Source organism: Gobio gobio, assembly GCF_949357685.1.
Source record: "Gobio gobio genome assembly, chromosome: 5".
Classification (NCBI taxonomy): Eukaryota; Metazoa; Chordata; class Actinopteri; order Cypriniformes; family Gobionidae; genus Gobio; species Gobio gobio.
Window position 1 is genome coordinate 9,058,332 of NC_137101.1, and position 20,196 is coordinate 9,078,527.

General features: G+C 39.3%; 1 protein-coding gene across 1 annotated transcript in view; it reads right to left on the reverse strand.

Moving 5' to 3' along the window:
- erc1b (ELKS/RAB6-interacting/CAST family member 1b) overlaps nucleotides 1–20,196 on the reverse strand; it is a 266,460-nt gene that overhangs the window by 132,363 nt on the left and 113,901 nt on the right. Inside the window, exon 15 of the mRNA XM_079817695.1 lies at nucleotides 9,770–9,901. Within this exon, the coding sequence (XP_079673821.1) occupies nucleotides 9,770–9,901 (132 nt within the window). The remainder of the gene's footprint in view (nucleotides 1–9,769; nucleotides 9,902–20,196) is intronic.

Here is a 20,196-nt window from a genome sequence, read left to right on the forward strand (position 1 = left end):
TGCTCAAAACCGGTGTCAGAAACAGGCCTTGGGGAAAGGAAGAGGATCTGTCAGGGATCAAGGAGAAAGAGTGATAAAAGAACAGGAAAAAAGGGGGAAAAATAAAGACTGAAGAGGGTCAGAGGGGCTGGAACAGATGCCTCATCAGATGAGGAAAGGCGCGTGGACATAAGCAAAGAATAAAGCAGTATACTTGCCTCTTTGCGCTACAAGACAGCAGAACAAGAGAGAAAGAAACACAGAAATAGGTAAATGCAATGCACCGAAAGGAAATATATGCAAAAAATCTGAAAGAATTAAATAGACAAAGAAAAGCTGTAAAAAAAAAAAAAGAGCAAAAAAAGTGGTGCCCTAAATGGCTGAAAATTGTGTTAAGGGACAATTCAACCTGGGTAAAAGGAGAAAAGTATGGAATATTATGTTCAAAATGTCTTCAGAAAATAAAATTAAGTAAAACTGTGACTGTACCACGGTAATGTATACAGTATATATCAGAGATTCTCAAATGGTTTGGCCATGGGACCCACATTTTCCATTAGTCACTGTGAATCAAATTTTTAGGAATTTGAACCAAGAAAATGTTTTTCTCAAATATGACACCGTCTCACTTTACTTAACATAGCCATAAATTGTAAGATTTTCACTGACACTGATGAATAAACAGTATTATAAGGTAAGGATATTTTAAAGCAGTTTCTAATGAAATTTTGTTGACAAAATATAGCTAGTAAGTTGGTATGATCCACCAGAGTCATCAAAAATAAAGATTTGGTGGTATTTTGGGTTAAGGTTATGGAAACTACCATGGTAAATACACCACGCTTACATTAACTATTAATAAAACACATGGGCACTGATTCTGATAAATAGAACGAACATCATGCAAATCCTTCCTGGCTTGCACACAATGTACCACTTTTTTGGTAATTTTGGTAACAGGCAACATACTGTCCGCAATTTTAACCACAAAAACGAGTTCGGCATAAACAGGCCCTAAGTTACGTTAGAATTATGACAGTGGCATCATCTCATCTGACAACAGATAATGAATCAGGACAACGCAAGACGAGTCATGCTCGAGACGCTGTAGAAGACGTGAACGCAGCGGTCAAACATGTCCGTCTAGCGTGTTTACAAAGAAGAACAATGGAAAAGTAGTGCAGTGGAATAGGAAAACTCATTCTGTGTGACAGAAGATCAAAGTCTTTGAAGAAGAGTAAACTGCTTTCATGCACAGTTTTTGTTTCTTTGACTACACACTCAGCAACCCACTCTAAATTGTCTTGCGACTCACTTTTGGGTTGCGACCAATCGGTTGAGAAACACTGGTAGATATGATGGTACCACCTTGGTACTTTAATATAACTCAAGGTACTTAAAGGGTAACTTCAGTGATTTAGCATTAGGCTTTGTATCAGTAGAAACCTGGTAGTATATTCAAATTATGGTACTTTCCCCCCTCATATCCCCCTGAGACGAGAGAATTATGCATTTTATTTCTGGAAAAATTCCTCCGATGACGCAAATATCGTCATTTTGCATCATCGGAGGATTTTTTTCGCCAGAGGCAAAGACTACAGCCACTAGATGGAGCTGTTCCAGTTGTTATCAACCCGCCCACAGAGGAGAGATCTCACGCACAGAATGCAAGACACAGACGACCGCACGAACAATCATAATAACGGAGAGCGGTGCAGAGTAAAGTGAGTGTTTCAACTTTTCAATGAATTCCTGTGATAGTTTAGCTTCCATATGCGATCTGAAAACGTGCCAGACTGGCGCTTAACGTTACCTCAGCTCTTCGTGATGAATGAAATCTGACACTGCTGCGTCTGTGCCGTGACTTTCGTTCGGCTCACTCACACTTTATTGAAAAGACACGTTCAGATTTTAATTGTAGTATTTATTCTCTAACTACTGAACGAAATGATTGTATTACTATGAAGATCAAAACGACAGTGTACGGAGTGGCCTCGTAGGGCAGTGAAGCAAGTGCATTCTGGGAGTTGTTGTCTTTCATCCACATGAGACAAAAATACTTTTTTTGTCTTTTCTCAGTCTAGAAGGCACCAAATTCAAAAATAATTTCACATTTCTACTGCATAAATGACCCAGTTTAAATACAAAGCTTAATGCTAAATCACTGAAGTTACCCTTTAAGAATTACGAATTACTCTACTCGTATACCAATTACTGGTACTCAAATAAAATAAAAAGAACTATACTTTTGTTATAGAACATCCCAAAAATTCTGTTCATTTTTACCTATCCTCTCCGAGTGCTGGCCTTTACAAAAAAAAAACTAAGAGGTATGAGATGGTAATACCATGGTATTTTAACATCATTGGCTGATTACCATATTGACATCCCATGATATTTGCATAGTACTTCAAAGCATACAAAGGCATACGTTTCATGTAGGGTCCAAAAGAAAAAGGTATTACAATGGTCCATGTTCTAAAAACATGGCAATACCACAGTGCTACTTTTGTAAATGCAAGACTTCATATTGGTTTGTTATTGATGTGCACTGCGAGGTGATGAGATCACGGTGGGCGTTAGATCAGGGCCTTCTCTTCGGCCCGTGCCGAGCTCAGAAGCTTCTAATCACCTCCTGTGAGAGATATCCAGACTAACCCAGATGCTCGGAGCAGAAACATAACACTAATAAAAAGTGCTTAATGCAGCAGCGTGCTGTTTTTCTCCTGCTCTCTCTCCCCTTCTCCTCATCCGTCTCTTCCTACTCTCTCCTCCCCGGTTGCCAAAAGAGCAGCCTCGTCCTCAACGGTGAGCATAAAGCCAATTTCAACAAGCTGGTCTTTGGATCTTGATGTGTTTTGGGTGCTGAGCTTTGTGTCTGGATCTCAGCTGGTTGGGAATATTAGCAGAGGAGGGAGTTTTATTTCCCTCTAAAGTTTTATCATAAAAATCCAGGCTGTTTCTGACGATGGCTCGAATACAAACCTGAGAAAGAGCAGAGGCAGCTGTAAGAGCTATTTATTCTTTGACTAATTTCCATGTCTGTTTTTGGCCTGGACTGCTTGGAGAGCTCACGGTCTGCCGTGGCTCTGCCGTGATTCTGCCTCCTGCAGTACGGAGTGAGAACTGTCTGTGAATCTGATGGGCTGCTTGAGATTTTGACAAGATTGGTTCCGGCAATGAGTGAGCTAACGTGTCTAAATAACCTATTTACACCTTTTTGAGAAACAATTCACCCAAAAATGAACATTTTGCCATCATTCCTCATGATAAAGAGATTTTTGGTCTTTTTCTCACACCGTAAACCCTAACGAGTAGAGCCAACTCAAATTAAACAAATTAGTTCTAATTCTTTTTCCTTTGAGTTCACAAAACTGGCACATTTTAAGTAACCTGAATTGTTTCATTGTTTTGAGTTGTTTCTTGTTTCTTTTGATTTAGACTAACTTAAATTGAACAAAAATTGGGCTGAGATTTATATTTCCCAGCATGCCTTGCCATGACACTGAAAAAAGGTTATATTATGTTTAAGATTAATGTTAAAGTGGCGATTTAGTACTGTTTAATGTTTTGGTATGCTAATGTAGAAGAGTTTTTGTTATGTTGGGATTTTGGGGAGGTGATGAGTAGAACATAAGCTTATTTGACAACATATATAAAGTAAGTAAAATGTTCTATATCGCCGCCCTCATTCAAGTGCTATGCTAATGCTATCAAAGCATTGTGTTACCAATTAGCAAGGTATCATTTATTGAATTAGCTAGTTAAAGCTAGCCAAGATTGCACTACTAAAATAGTTAAGTTGATCATTTTAATTTGAATGAATGAATTAGCTTACTCATATATGTCAAGTTAAGAGCAATTCAAATGTATGAGTACAGAATAAAAATTTGCAAGTTCTGCTAACTTATACTTACAATTTCTTTACTTAAAAAATTTGATGTAACAGTTTTTTTTTTTGCCTTAATTTTTGGGGACAGTACAAAGCTATCATATGACTTCATTCAATTCTATTGTATAGAAAAGAGCAGCTTGGACGTTCTGCTAAACGTCTCCTTTTGTGTTCCACAGAAGAAAGTAAAATGGATTTAAAATATCATAAGAGCGAATAAATAATTACAAAACAGATTTTTGGGTGAAGTACGCCTTAACTGCCAGTATAACTGTTTATATAACAAGTATTTAAAGTTACATGCAATGGGGAAACTCAACTTCCCACTGCAGAAACAGAACTGTGTTGGACGCCCTACATAAAAGTTAAATCAAAACATAACTTATCCTGATAGACAGACACAAATGAGCATGACTTCCCAATATAATGGAAAGAAAGCATAAAAGAGGCCGTCCACATAAAATAATGATCTGATAGAGCTCATCTTCAGGGAACAGTCAATAAATTGCACTCTGTCAGTGGTTAAGCTTCCTATTTGGAAAAGTTTGGGTTGGATCAGGACCAAAAGCCACATTTGTCGAACACCCCCATCTAAATGAGAAAAAAAGGTCACTGAGATGCAGCGAAACTGATGAAAAGCACAAAACTCAAATCATTCCTTGTAAAAGAATGAAAACATTAATCGTGCCATACCTTGAGCCACTTTAAGCCAGCACGGCCGGAGTCATGCATTAGGTCATGAGAGCGCTTCGACACAGGCAGTGAGTGATGGAGAAGAAATAGAGAAAAAGAGGGATTATAGAAAAAGTCAAAGAGGAAACAGAGACAGAGCAGAGCAAAACAGAACAACAGTTTGAAACAAAACACGCAAATTGAAAATTGGAAGCAGAGAAAGAGGGGCTAATGAAAGAGAATGGTAACCATGGATCCAGCGTGGCAACAGTGAAACGTCTGAGCGAGAACAGGTTCGGAGCGGAAAAGAGATCCACACGGGATTGGGTCAGGCCGGCAAGGGGAAAGGGGGAAACTTGTGGTGAAAGAGGAAGGGCGGTTTCGAGACATCCCATCATCCCCGGTCAACATGAGCAGAGAGAGATTGAGGCTTTCTTTGGTCCACTGCCTCCAGGGAAGGTTATGAAGTATGTCATTTCACTGCTGAATCATGTCTGGAGACTGGACGTGTGTTTTCATGTGGTCTTGGGCAAACGTTTTCACTGGCCCCGCATGAGCGGCTGGTCGCTTTCGTACATCCCGGCCGTAAATCCCGTGCCGGGGCTGAGTGACTGGTGTCACTGCACACCGAGGACTCTGTGTAGGAAAAAAGCGCCCCCCTTTTTTTCTCGGCGACCACATTTGCCCTTACTAGCACACGACTCATTAAAGCAGTTGCTGCGACAGGGGTTTGGCAGGACAATAACGCTCATGAAAGCATAAACTAAAATAAGACGGGCTCATCTGCTAAACAAGCACACTGAACAGACTTGAGAAAACGTTGTTTTGACACCCAGGTCCTCTGATACAGCAGCCCCGCACTCCTGAAATATCATCACTGACAGGAAGATGGAGTGAGAAAATAGGGGGAAAACTTGCAGGAATAATTCACCCCAAAATGAAAAATCGTTTACTCGTGTTGTTTCAAACCTTTATGACCTTCGTTCTTCTTTGGAACACAAAAGAATAATGTTGATTCATGCCATTACTCATTTCTTCTCTGCTGCGGCTCTCAAATCAAATATGCCACACGTTTGATGACATCACGAGACATGCAAGAATCTCGTCAAATGCTGTTTTCAGGACTTCGATTCAATTCTGTTTGTCACATTTCAAGTCTGTTTGTCAGATAAAGCATAAATCATATGGCCTTAAAAAAAATTGCATCAACACTAAAAATTGAAGAATAAAGTTCAATTCGTTAAAAGTAATGGAACTAACAAGGAACAACTACATTTTAAAATATTTAATAGTTAGAAATGCTGTAAAATTAACTAAACTGTTCCTTGTTAATTCATAATACCTCATGCATTAATAATCTAAGCGAATTGAACCTTAGTGTAAAATGTTAGCAAAACTGCATATGGGTTTGGAATGGCATGAAAGTTGGTAAATATTGACAGAATTACATGTTCATCTATTCCTTTATGAAAGAAAGAAGAATAGTAGCACTGACACTGACCTGCGTAATTGTCAGAAACCTTTCAGACTTGGTACATATGATAACTCGTAGAAACATATGTTTGGATTCATATTTCCAAATTTCATTAGCTGCATGAATGGAGCAAAAAAACCTGTAGCTCTCCCATGCTCTCAAATTAAGCGCACACACACAGACCTTTAAAGTGAGCTCAACGGACGCACATGGTTTGACGAGAGAGAACGGCCTCGTTTTTGGCCAGAGGCTCGCTTTTATGTCAGCGTAACAAAGAGCAGTCGCCCCCGTCCCCATACATTCAAGACCAACATACTGACAGCAATTTGTACAGGCACCGAGCTCGGTCCAACATGTGCTCTGCACAATGCGAACAATGAGATGAACAGCTATTGGAGGAAATTGAACACAGAGCTAAAGACGAACGCTTGCGTGTGATTGGCACAACAGAGGGTGTGGTGAAGCAATGCAGGGATGTTAGTTAAATAGCAGCGGATAGACTCCGTGTGTGCGTAAGGGAAAACGCGTGCATGTGTGTGAGGCTAATTAGATTTTGCATGGTTTAATGCAGGACCACAAATTACACATTTAAAAACATGTCTGCCAATTGCCAGCGAGGCAAGCTGCCATCCGTTTTTCTCCCCCAATCATGTAGCTCATAACTCCTAAAATATGTAACCCGGAATATGAGTTCATTCTTATATAACAGGTGCCAGGGTGGGGAGGAACTTCTAATGGCGATATCCTGAGTGCATGCAGCGAGACTTGATGCGGCTGGGACGTCGGTAATGAGCGTGGAGACTGGCTCCGGAGGGTGGCACTTGTACTGTCCCCATTTCCTCTTCTCTACCGGGCCCAAATGAGGGGACGGCCAGGCTTAGCAGCAGCGTTGGCTCCCGCCTCAGCCCCCGGCTCTAATTAACCTCCGGGGGATTGGAGCGGAGGTCCGCCCGGCGAAGAAACTCTAGGCCATGATACGTTCCCGAGACTACAACGCGCACTGGGACGACGCTCAGCCAGCCATGCGAAATTTCTAGAAAATAGAAAGAATAGGAAGGAAAGGGCAGGGCGCCAGGATCCACAGAAGGTACCATTAAAGGTTTAAAAATGAATCTTTCAATTGAGCCAAAATAGATGGACAGAGAAGGAGAAAGGAGAGGGAAAAGTTCAGGGACTCAGGTAGAGGGGAAGCAAGATTTTGGCAGCTGCTTTGCGCTCCGTTTGAAAGCCTGACTAGCTGCTTGTGTTGTCCGAGTCATGGAGGACTCATTCGGAGAAGGTTATAGGAGTTTGATGCTATCTCCAGGGCTCTAAAGACAGCTGGACTGTGGAGCAGTCCGCATTGAAGCCTTAAAAAAAATGTGTTAAATTGGGCCAGAACGACCTGGGAAAGACATTCCAGCACCTTCAAATCATAAAATACCAATTTATTTGCAGTTTATTTGTCAAGTCCAGGACACACATTCTCCATTTAGAGAGTTTAATTGCTCAAAAAAAGTTTTAAGTTCACTGGTATTTCACCCAAAAATAATACTACAAAAATGTCATCATTTACTAACCATCAAGTTGCACCGAACCCATAAGAATTTGGTTAATCTTCGAAACACAATTTATGAATTACAAATTATTTTTAATGAAACTTGAGAGAGGTTTTTTGTTGCTCCATTGAAAGTCCAGGTAACCAAAACTTAGAAGATCCAAAAAGGTAATGCGTGCATTGTAAAACAAATCTATATGAATCGAGTGGTTCAATCCAAGTCTTTTGAATAGACGCAATAACTTTTTATAATGAACAGATTGAATTTAGGCTTTTATTGTGAGTGTGATGCACAAAAGCCAATGAGGTTTGATCTAGTGTGTGATGCGCTCTATGTGTGTGTGTTTATATGTGTGAATAAAAGTAAAGAACTCCTTAGTGGCCTTTTTGGATCTTTGGACGTTTTGGTTACCTAGACTTTTAAATGGAGGGGCAGAAAACTCTCAGGTTTCGAGGGTTCCTAATTTGTGTTTCCAAGATTAACCAAAGTCTTGTGGATTTTGAACACCATGAGGGGGAGTAAATGGTGACAAAATGTTCATTTTTGGGTGAACAATCCCTTTAAGCGGACCCAGGTAGAGGCCATTTATTTGCCCATATATTTCAAACCTCTACCTCCAAAGTCCCAGCCTGAAAAATGCTAAATGCTAAGGAAGAAACACCGCCATATGCTCTGCACACACGAGACGTTCCTCATGTGTGCACGTTCTATGTGGCTGAACTGAAACGGACCAAAGTTAGCAGACCTCATGCAGGCCACACAAAGCTTATTTATGTTCTAAATGAAGACTGACTGTAGACACAAACATATAACCCGTGCATGCCACATGAATGTTCACCACTGGCACGGCCATGCAGCGCTGGCATGCATCTGGATGGTTGGCATGGCATGTGCTGGTGTGGTGATGTGCAGTGACAAGCCGTCTTTTTACTGATTCCTGCACCATGTGAAGGAGGCTTTTTAGCAGGAGCGACACGTTCGCCAAGCAAAAGCCATTACAACCCAGCCTGGGAGATGCTAGCCTTGCGTGGATGTGCATACAGTTCTGTGCAAACACTGGACAGGATGTTTAACTGGGAGGAAGTGGAAGTGGACATTTCCACAATGGAAAGATGGCTGTAGGATTTGGCTAGCATCAAACTGAAGTTATCGCACACATTTGGCTTCATGTAACACATCTAGAGTCGTCGTTGTAAAAGTACACAGGAGCTTTTTAGAAACATTATTGGATAATGTAACCAGGAAACATGACTGTTTATCACACTTGAAAAGCTAAGGACTATGATAGCTGAAGTCTCAATACTGCCAAAGCTGGCTGCTCCAAGCCTAATCTGGTTGCCAACTGGCTGGAAGGGTGCAAAATAACTATCCAAAATGTTGTCAAACATCTCCTGGAGCGTGAGCTGGAGTAAAGCTGTAATGGATTAAATATAATGTATAAAATAAATGAAATTAAATAAAAAAATATATAAAATAAAATGTTAACAAAATAATAAATAAATAAATGATTAATGAAAAAAAAAAAAAACCTTCTATACGTAATATACCACTTCTATTTGGACTCAAAAGAAAAAGCACAAGGTATTAAATAAAAATGATTTGAATGTGAAAAAAGTTAATTAAATAAGACATAAAATACAATTTGAACAAAATAATAAAATAATAAAAACATAACCTTCTCTATGTAATATGTCACTTCTATTTGGACTCTAAATAAATAAATGATTAAATGATTAATTAAATAAAATACAAATAAAAAATAACAATAAAATAAAAATAAAAAACCTTCTATACGAAATATACCACTTCTATTTGGACTCAAAAGAAAATGCACAAGGTATTAAATAAAAATGTCTTGAATGTGAAAAAAGTTAATTAAATAAAAAGACATAAAATACAATTTTAACAAAATAATGAAAAAAATAAACGATGTAATATGTCACTTCAATTTGGACTCTAAACAAATAAATGATTAAATGATTAATTAAATTAAATAAAAATACAAATAAGAAAATAAAATAAAAATAAAAAAACCTTCTATACGTAATATACCACTTCTATTTGGACTCAAAAGAAAAGGCACAAGCTATTAAATAAAAATGATTTGAATGTGAAAAACAAACAAACAAGTGAACAATATATTCATCCCAAAAAACAAAGACAGAGAGAGATTACTGGCATATTAAAAACCCTTGTGCTTCATCTGCTTTTTACCTGTTTCTCAGCATTAGAACGAGCAGATTCCTCTTGTGCCAGCACCATTTCTCTCTCGGCCGTGATCTGCACACTCTCACGCAAGGCCTCCTCCAGCTCCTCGATGCGTTCGTCCTTCTGCTGCAGAGAATCCTGGGTGAAAAATATATTTTAGAATATTTTAGAATATTCAACAAAACGCTATCTAGTAACACTGATAAACTTTTGTAGAATGTCAGGTACAGTCCAATACCTGGCCTTTTAACTGAAATCGAATAATATTCTGACCATGCAATTTTATTCAATGAGCTTTGTTCAAATATAGTACAAGCCTTATTAACGAACAAGTGTAGCAGCAGGTAGTTCTGAGAAAGCAAGTTGCAGTCAGTTCACAGCATGAGGTATAAACATTATGAATACTCGGACTGCGGTAACTGAGGGCAACCCAAGCGGTCCGTCTTAGGGACGTGACTCATATACAGTCTGCTCCCATGATGACACGGCGCAGATCTATGTCTCGCCAGTCAAGAGTGAAATCACAATCACACTACTCCAAGCATCTACTCTCTGCTCGGGCAAACGTATACAACAGAGGCATGGGTCAAATCCAAGTTATCATGAACGCCTGCAATTGATTGTATTGGGAATTGGAAAAACAGAGGGAAAATGACGAACAGAGAAAAAGTCAGATTGAAAGTGTGCTAGAGAGCAAAGAACGCAATGGTGAGGGACTCAAATGAATAGGCATTGTGGGATACGTGGAGAAACGCCAGAGTAGTGCTGAATATGGGAACAGTCTTGAGTTCATTACGCTGCTCCATTTCAAGGAACATTCACATTTCATTTTCCCCCCACATTTCAGAATCGGCTACAAAAGTCCTGACTCGTTTGGCAGGCCCGAGGCACTTAGTACAGACCTCTACAAACATGCACTCTGACGTACACAACCGAGCAAACAGACGCTACACACACATACACACAAACTGCCATTCATACAAATGGAGCTCTACGGTGGTAATGGCCTCCATGCTGAGAAACTGCCTTCCAGCTAAAAGCATCAGCCTTCAATATGAAGACAGAGGCCTGCTGCACACAATCCCAGACGCCGATGATCACAGCGAACATTTTCATCTGGTATCCCACACCACAAATTCCTGCTAAAAGAGGCAATGTGAAGGTACGCAGATAACCAGATGCATCTGTCACCATGTTGCAGACAATCCTGAGAGAAAAATCAAGAGGTTTTAAACTGTTTACAAAGATGCTGGCATGCAAAACGTACGTTTATGTATTCAGCAGACATTTTTTTGGCGTGCACTTTTTAAATCTAAAGCAATTGCTTTTCATGTGATACTTTTTTTTTCGATGCATTTCCTGGTAATTTGAACATTAAACGTTGAATACGGAAGGCGGTCTGGCTGAAGCTAGATATTTTACTTTATAAAGTTTTAAATATGGATATTTTTCTTACACAAACCCATCGCTTTGCTTAAGAAGGCCTTTATTAACCTCCTGGAGCCGTGTGGATTACTTTTATAATGGATGGATGCACTTTTTTGGGCTTAACATTTTGGGCTCATACTCACTGCCATTATAAAGCTTGGAAGAGCCAGGACATTTTTTAATATAACTCAGATTGTATGTATTAGTCTGAAGAACGTCATATTCACCAAGGGATGGCTTGAGGGTGAGTAAATCATGGGCTAAATTTTATTTTGGGGTGAAATATCCATTTAATAGATCTTCAAAATGTACAAAAACCCCTCTAAAATCCAAAGAATCTTGAGGGAGAAATCAAAGTTATAATGGTAAGAGGGGGAAAAAAATTACATTATTAGCCATTTGCAAACATGCTAAAACTTTAAATTTATATATATATTTGTTTTTTATACATTTGGCAAATCCAAAGCTGCTTATGTCCAAGGTATACTACTATATTTATACACAGGTAATTTTTCCAATGCATTATCTGGAAAAATTGGCACAGAATCAATTAATTCATAAAATTTCTTCCTTCCCCCCAAAAAATCTCAAAACTTTAAGCCATTTGCAAAGATGCTAACATGCAAAAATGACTGTAAAGGATTTTTTTTATTGATTTTAACCTGATATTTTACTTTTGCTTTTGCCACCATTTTTCATAAGCTGAACTCAAAGATCTAAGACTTATTCTATGTACACAAAAGGCCTATTTCTCATCCGTCTAAATATGTGTTAGTGAGCACTTCTCCTTTGCCAAGATAATCCATGCTGGTTAGGCGGCATGATTATTGTACAGGTGTGCCTTAGGCTGGCCACAATAAAAGGCCACTCTAAAAATTTGCAGTTTTACTGTATTGGCGGGGACATAAACCAGTCAGTATCTGGTGTGACCACCATTTGCCTCAAGCAGTGCAACACATCTCCTTCACTTAGAGTTGATCAGGTTGTTGATCGTGGCCTGTGGAATGTTGGTCATCTCCTCTTCAATGGCTGTGGGAAGTTGCTGGATATTGGCAGGAACTGGAACACGCTGTCGTATACGCCGATCCAGAGCATCCCAATTATGCTCAATGGGTGACATGTCCGGTATGCTGGTCATGCAAGAACTGGGGTGCTTTCAGCTTCCAGGAATTGTGTACAGATCCTTGCAACATGGGGCCGTACATTATCATGCTTCAACATGAGGTGATGGTCGTGGATGAATGGCACAACAATGGGCCTCAGGATCTCATCACGGTATCTCCGTGCATTCAAAATGCCATCAATAAAATGCACCTGTGTTCGTTGTCCATAACATACGCATACCCATACCATAACTCCACCGCTGTTCGGTCCCATCGATCCATAACGTTGACATCAGCAAACCACTCACCCACACAACGCCATACACGCTGTCTGCCATCTGCCATCAGCCCTGTACAGTAAAAACCAGGATTCCTCCGTGAAGAGAACACCTCTCCAAAGTGCCAGACGCCATCGAATGTGAGCATTTGCCCACTCAAGTCGGTTACGACGACGAACTGCAGTCAGGTCGAGACCCCGATGAGGAAGACGAGTATGCAGATGAGCTTCCCCGAGACGGTTTCTGACATTCTTATGGTAGGCTTATGGTAGAGAAATAAACATTCAATTCACGGGAAACAGCTCTGGTGGACATTCCTGCAGTAAGCATGACAATTGCACGCTCAAAACATCTGTGGCATTGCAGGGTTTTTCCTGGGTCAAAAATGGTCTTCGGTGGTGTCTGACAGACATGGTCATCCATACACACAGTAAAAAAGTACTCTACCTACGTGATCTGTGAGCGCAACACTGACAATAAATTTAAAATAAATGCAAAGAAACCGTTTGTAATTTTTGCTTATCTTATTTTGACATCTGATATTATGTATGATCTCTACCTTGATGTTTTGATCCTCATTTTTTACAATATTTACTGATAATTGTTTTGGTATATCAATATTAAAAAGTAGCATTAAAAAATTAACAAATAGCCTAATTTTCTACCATATACAATTTTGTAAAATTATCAGCTAGCTAACAACTTTGTTCTGGTCTCACCTAACATTAGCACATTAGGACATTAGGACATTAGCAGACGCGTTGTGTGCGAATCCCGTCTGTTAGAACATCGCAAAAGATTTGTCAATACAGAATACACTTCATAACTGAATATAATGTTTTCCTGTTTATTGAAACTATGGTTTATGTCAGCTGGTCAGAGTAGAGTCAATGTTTTTTGAGCGCAGTTCACACCCAGCGGGAATTCAAGGAAAAAAAATGGTCCGAATGCGGCACGTGCAACATGGATTCGGTCTTCCGACCTTTTGATTTTGATTAATATGAGAAATATGAGCCAATATGTGAAATATGAGAAGACATCGACAGACAGAGAAAGCGTGTGCGGGGTAGGAGCTCTCTGCTCGTTCTCTCTGTCTGTCATTTTAACACGGCCGTATCACAAGTGCAGCAGTCATCTATTCTACACTCATAAATCACAATAACTCATCAAATAAGGCTTTGGCGGGCCAAAAATTTGTCTTGGCAGCCGCCAAAAAATTTTCAATGCAGGAAAAACCCTGCATTGTGCTGTGTGATAAAACTGCACATTTTAGAGTGGCCTTTTATTGTGGCCAGCCTATGGCACACCTGTGCAATAATCATGCTGTCTAATCAGCATCATGATATGCCACACCTGTGTGGTGGATGGTTAATCTCAGCAAAGGAGAAGTGCTCACTAACACATATATAGACAGATTTGTGAACAATATTTGAGAGAAATAGGCCTTTTGTGTACATTGAAAAAGTCTTAGATCTTCCCGTTCAGCTCATGAAAAAGGGGGCAAAAACAAAAGTGTTGCGTTTATAATTTTGTTCAGTGTATTTTATATTTCTACGCATTTTGACAACACTTTTCAATTCTATTTATTCTCCGGGGTATAATTGGGAATAACTGACACATTCCATTCGTTCAAAGCATCTTGACAACATGTAATTATAAGACTGAACATTTTGTCTCTAAAATTCCTTCCAACTATATGCATCAACTTTCAATATGAAGACACGAGGCTTGATGCACACAATCCCAGACACCGTTTTCATCATTCTCATCTGGAATCCCACACCACAAATTCCTGCAACAAGAGGCAATGTCGATAACCAGATGCATCTGTTGAATTGGCAGGATTTTTCTGTAACCAAGGTCAGCAATTACAGGAAGTTCAGGACACGAGGAGGGTGATGGGGGTACAGATCACAGCATGTGGTATAAAAGCTCTCTCTTCTATCTTATTTTGACCATATTTAGCTTGCACTTTCCTCTCGCAGGCAGACCGCAATCACTTTGGTTTGATTTAAAGCGACAGTAATCCTTTTTGCTCGGTCAATATCTCATTACGGTAATGCTTTTGGTGCCAAAACCACACAGATGATAGAAGGAGACACCTCAGGGAAGCCACAAATCAAAGCCACATGCTGTACCGTAGGGACCGTCCGGGCCCGGGTGGGGCTCGCTGGGGAATCTGCCCAGCTCTCCGCGGCTTGCACTACCAATTAGGAGATGAGCGGGACGAGCCTGAAGAACAAAAGCACAGCTCACACAGTTGGGGCAGAATGACTTGCAGCTGTCTAACATGCTCACTCACACACAAATAATCAACCAGCGGTGTCCTAATTCAACACAAGGTCGTTTCGTTCCCATCTGTGGCTTCTTTTTGGAAGGAACGGGACTGAAAAAAATGTATTCTCAGCATCGTAGCACTGGCCCAGGACAGAAACTGACTCAGGCGGTTTCAGCAGTTCATTAGGGTGAAGAGTTTAGGTCATAGTAAGGCATTATTTAAAATAACCCAAAAACAGCAGGATGACCTCAGCTAAAAGTCTAAGAAAAGACGCAGGGTTTGGTAGCAGTCCTTGATGTCCCTTAAATCTGATGAAATACATTTTCCCAGCAGGAGGATTCTTCTGTACCATTCTAGGTGCGAGAGTGAGAAATCGCAAAGGTTTAAAAAAAAAAGAAAAAAGAACCGGAATGAAGCAGCAGGTGTCCATCCTTCCTGACTGGGGAAAGCGTAAAAGACGGCCAAAAGCATGGTAACATCAAACAACATACGCCAACAAACAGGCCCAATAAAAAAAAAGACCTTGGAAGTCTATTAAAGAAATGAGAACATGCGGATTTGATTCCCCCTACCCCCACCCCCACCATCTGATCCCGAGCTCCCGATCCTGGATCTGGTTTGAGTTGAAACAGTTCTCTGAAAGCGCGGAGACCGAGGCTGCCGAACGCGAAATGCTCTGCCAGACTGGACCGTATCAGGTTTTGAGTCGAGAGACACAACAAACTCAATGTGAATGAGTTCAGTAGATGCTCAACGAATCCACCGTTGTTTAAAACAGTAGAACAATCATTGGATGAGGTAGGAAGTAGCTGAAAAGTGGGCCACAATAAACTTGAGTGTTGTTAATTTGTGAACGCAATCAATAACAAGAAGGCCAGGAGAGGAGGGAATTCAAATGAGTGACAAGCAGAAAGAAATCTAAGCTTCCATGACGAGCTCAAAACAGGGCTTTGAAATGCTCCCAAGAGAGCTGGATATCAAGCCTCTGGGTGCTGTGGTTACTGCAGATCTGAGCGCTACGAACACTGTTTACTTCACTTCTATAACCTCCTGTGATGTGGTTCTTTGAAGCGAGCCCTTTCCGGCATCTTCCAACTCCATCTTTCTACATCTCTCTCTCCCCATCTTACACCGCTTTCCGCATGTTCTACATCAAGATGACGGCTTGATGTAGGGGGAGTGAGGTAAGATGTGTCAGTGTGTTATGTCCTAAATTTAGAAAATGGTATTTGATTATGTTTTTAGAAAAAGCCCATGCTATACAGCTGCCTATGATTAAGAAAACTGATGAGATTTTTTGTCATTCATAAAAATTCATGTCAAAATACATTTTCCACATGGCAGATAAAATCAAACAAATTTATAAAAATATATAAAGTGAATTGCCAAATGTAAATGATTAGGTATAGATCACTTACAAACTCAATAAAAATTATTATAATTTTAGAAAATATTATATAAATATAATTTGTAAAATATGATATAATATATATTAGTATATAAAACTATTTTATAAAATATTACAAAAAGAAAAACATTGCAATTGGATAATGCAGCATTATTAAACTTCTTATTTTTATTTGAAATGAAAATTGTGTATAACACATTGACTCAACTTGTAAACCATAACATGATATATATTTTTTTATGTCATATTTCTACGGTTATAAGTTATAGATGCTTTCTACTCATTTCAGGTTGATAGCAGACCAGTGCATTTTTGGTCATTGAAATACATTTAAAATAAAATAAATATTAGATGAAAAGCTAAACAAAAAATAGAAATAAGTATTAAAATTACTAAAACTAACAATACAAAATTAAAGCTAAATAGAAAAAATATATATATGCACATAACAAAATCACTAAAAATCTAAATCAAAACATAAAACATAAACATAAAGCTAATTAAAAATATTAATAAATACTGAAATAGTAAATAAATAAAATTAAAATACTGAAATATAATAAAGAATTTTATTTCTCAGTCAGCTTAAGAAAATTGTGGCACAGCTGACCCTATGCTTGTTCTTCAGAGTAAACACATAAACACCCATTATGCGGAGCACAAAAAAAAAGATGAGCATGAAGAAAAGCACTGGCCAGGTGTGTTAGACCTTCGGGTCTCTCCACCCTCTGCCTGTGGTGGTGGGAAGCTGACCTTTAATTCAGTCCTGTGATCACTGCATTGAACGATAACGATTGTCTGGGCACAACGTGTCATAAAACAGGCTCTTCAAAGCATAAAGTCATTATCATCAAAGTCTCTCTGTGGGGAAATTCTGCCCTCAGCAGGGAAGCTACTCGGGCAGTTTCAAAGCCACTAGTTTATGTACATGACAGTGGACACAAAAAAACACAAGAATGAGAGCAAGAACGTCCCACACGGCTCGAGGCGAAACACTTAGCATACAGAGGAGGAGAAAGACTTGAGATGTAGCAGAACAAAGATGGGTGTAAACAACAAGGCTCTGTGCTGATTGAAGGGGTGGAGGGCCTACATATGGGGCTGATGGGTATCAGATGGTGCAGCTCTGTGAATGAAAAGTCTTGTTTTAAGCAAGTCAGCTCACTTGGCGGCCATTTTGGATCTGGGTAACACCCTCGGGCAGTTGTTTTCTAGTCATGCAAGCTCAGCTCCTATCTACTGGGGAGAGAGTAAATCCCCAAAGTATTTGCCAACTTTTCTTGGAGTAACACACACTGCAAAAATGCCTATTTTCTTTCTAATTGTCAAGTTAAAATTTCTAAAAAACCTTTTTACTTAAGAATCAACACTGCATTAAACATTTTAGCTTGCTTTCAGAGAATGATTCTTTAGTATGAGTGTATTTTGTCTCAACTCTTTCCCCGCCAGCGTTTAAAAAAAAAGTTGCCAGTCACCACCAGGGTTTTTGATCATTTTCACAAAAATGTCATAGCCCACAGAATATTTTTGTTTTATGAATATCTGAGCATGCAATACATCAAAAAAAAAGAGTAGACACTTTAAAACGCTTTAAAACAAAAAACGTTTTATTCTAGCTTCATGCATTTTTTTTATCAACACCTGAATATGGGTAAGTTTCATTAAAAAAAGCAAAATTTTGAACAAAAAGTTGAGAAAGTCAAGTTTTTTATCCAGATCAGATTCAGAACGATGATAAAACAACACAGATGGACCATATCGAGTCCATCAGCACCCCTAATGCTTGCACAGTCCTATAGCTCACCCTGGGTCGACATTTAATTCAGTAACATTAGATTTAAGTTTAGTTTTAATTTAAATGGTGTTTAATGTTGATGATCACGTTATTATATTACATATGCATCTGCTTACATGCGATCGCTTGTTTTATTCCGTCTCCTTCGCCTGTGTTTTGATCAGGAGATTCAGTACTCATTCAGAAGATCCGTAATAGCGCCCCCTAGCGTTTAACAGTGAAAACACGGAAACAGTGAAAATTCCGTGTTTGGCAGGGAAGCGTTTTCTCACAAATAACGGAAAATTCCGTGTTTGGCGGGGAAAGAGTTCATGCGCACCCAGCTAACAAAAATATATTCTAAGAACATTTTTTAACGTTAAGTTATGAAAACGCTATTTCGGAATGTTCTCTCAACATTCAAAACATCCAGTTTTTTTTAAACGTTTTAAAACGATTACGGGAATGTTCAAGAAACATTCCATTTTATAATTTTGCAAACATTAAGGAAACGTTACTTTTGACCGTTCCCTGAATGTTCTGAAACAAATAGAATTTTTTTTTTTGTTTGTTAGACGAATATCAAACTAAAACATTTTAAAAGTTCCATAAACGCTGTACGTTTATGCTCTAAAGTTTTGAGAACATTATTAAAGACCACACTGTAAAAAAAAAAATCAGGTCTCCAATTGAAAATGTTCTGGTGACTGATCTAAATTTTTTAGTTGGCCAAATTGAATTTCTGTGAATTAAATTGCATCAATTCACAGAAATTCAATTTGGCCAACTGAAAAATTTAGATGTGATCGGTCACTAGAACATTTTCAATTGGAGACCTGATTTTTTTTTACAGTGCAGAAAAAAAACATTTATGTAAGACATTGAGAAAACCTTGCCAGAACGTCTCCTGTTAGCTGAGCAGACTTCTTCTCTCGTTTCAAGCATAAAGCTAAAAACCAAGACAAAATACAGTTATATTCAAGATACAAATCAATGCTACTAGAAATGTATTTTTAGATCAAAAAACACCAATTTAAAACTCAAAGTCATTTCTGCAATGCATGTCAATACATCAAGAAAAAGGGGTAATAATACATTTAGTTTGTTTAGCTCCAGTCAGGCTATTTTTCTGTCTCATCCATCTAATGTGGATAAACGTTCCATAGCAAAGCGATCAGATGGTGTCCTTGCCAATAAAAGCAGTAAGATCTTCTAATTTTAGGGCAGGATTTCCTTTCCCATAGCTGTAATGTTGAGTGCTGAGCTTTCTACCATTCATTATTCAACGGCTGCTATGTCATACGCGTTCTGCTGCAGGCCAGCAACTCTAAGTTTTGCTGAGGAGAAGACAACAGCTCTGAGGACAAAAAGCCCACAGAGAAAAAGGCATTTCCTTCCTTGCGACTGTTTGAACACACCATCTCTAACATGCACAAGATAAATCGAACGGTTGCGGCCCATTGCTTCCCTACAACCAAACAAGTTGCTCTTGAGAAAGTTGCTGCTCTCTAGTCTCACTCCTCTCTCCAACAGCGCTTTGGAGTGTCAGTCTCACGACTGGCGTCTGTTAGCTCCCTCCTGACCTGTTCGCGCTCGAGAGGTGATGAGTGGCAGAATCAAGGCTTTCATGTGTGAAGTACACTGCGCCTCTTGCTTTTCTTCCTGCACCATTTCCATTTCTCCAACTCAGCCTCGCTTTACCTCTCTCTCTTTCCGTTTCCCTCTGAGTGTTGAGAATGGCTCTCGCCACCGCATTAGTGATGACGACCTTGTCGGGCAGATTTTTACCGCAGTTTTGTTTCACCTCTGCTCAGTGTTACCGCTAGAGCCTGATCTCTCGTCAGTCTTTGGAGGTTTTGGAAGACAGACTGGAACATTCGAGAACATTCCACTGAGACCTCAAGAAATCAAAAAAGTCCTAAACCTGAAGCTGCCAACGCTAATTTGCCTGAGACAGTAATGTAACATCTAATCCCAAGATGGTCCCTCTACACGCACAACTCATCGTTAGGTCAAGCACAAGCTATTTGTAAGAAACATAACAGTTCCTTGCTGGAAAAAAAACTGCATATTTTGCTGGCTTTAGCCTTTTAAAACGTCGAAAAGCACCTAACAGACAAAATAGGCACAACACAAAACACCAGCTAAAACTGGAAAACCAGGT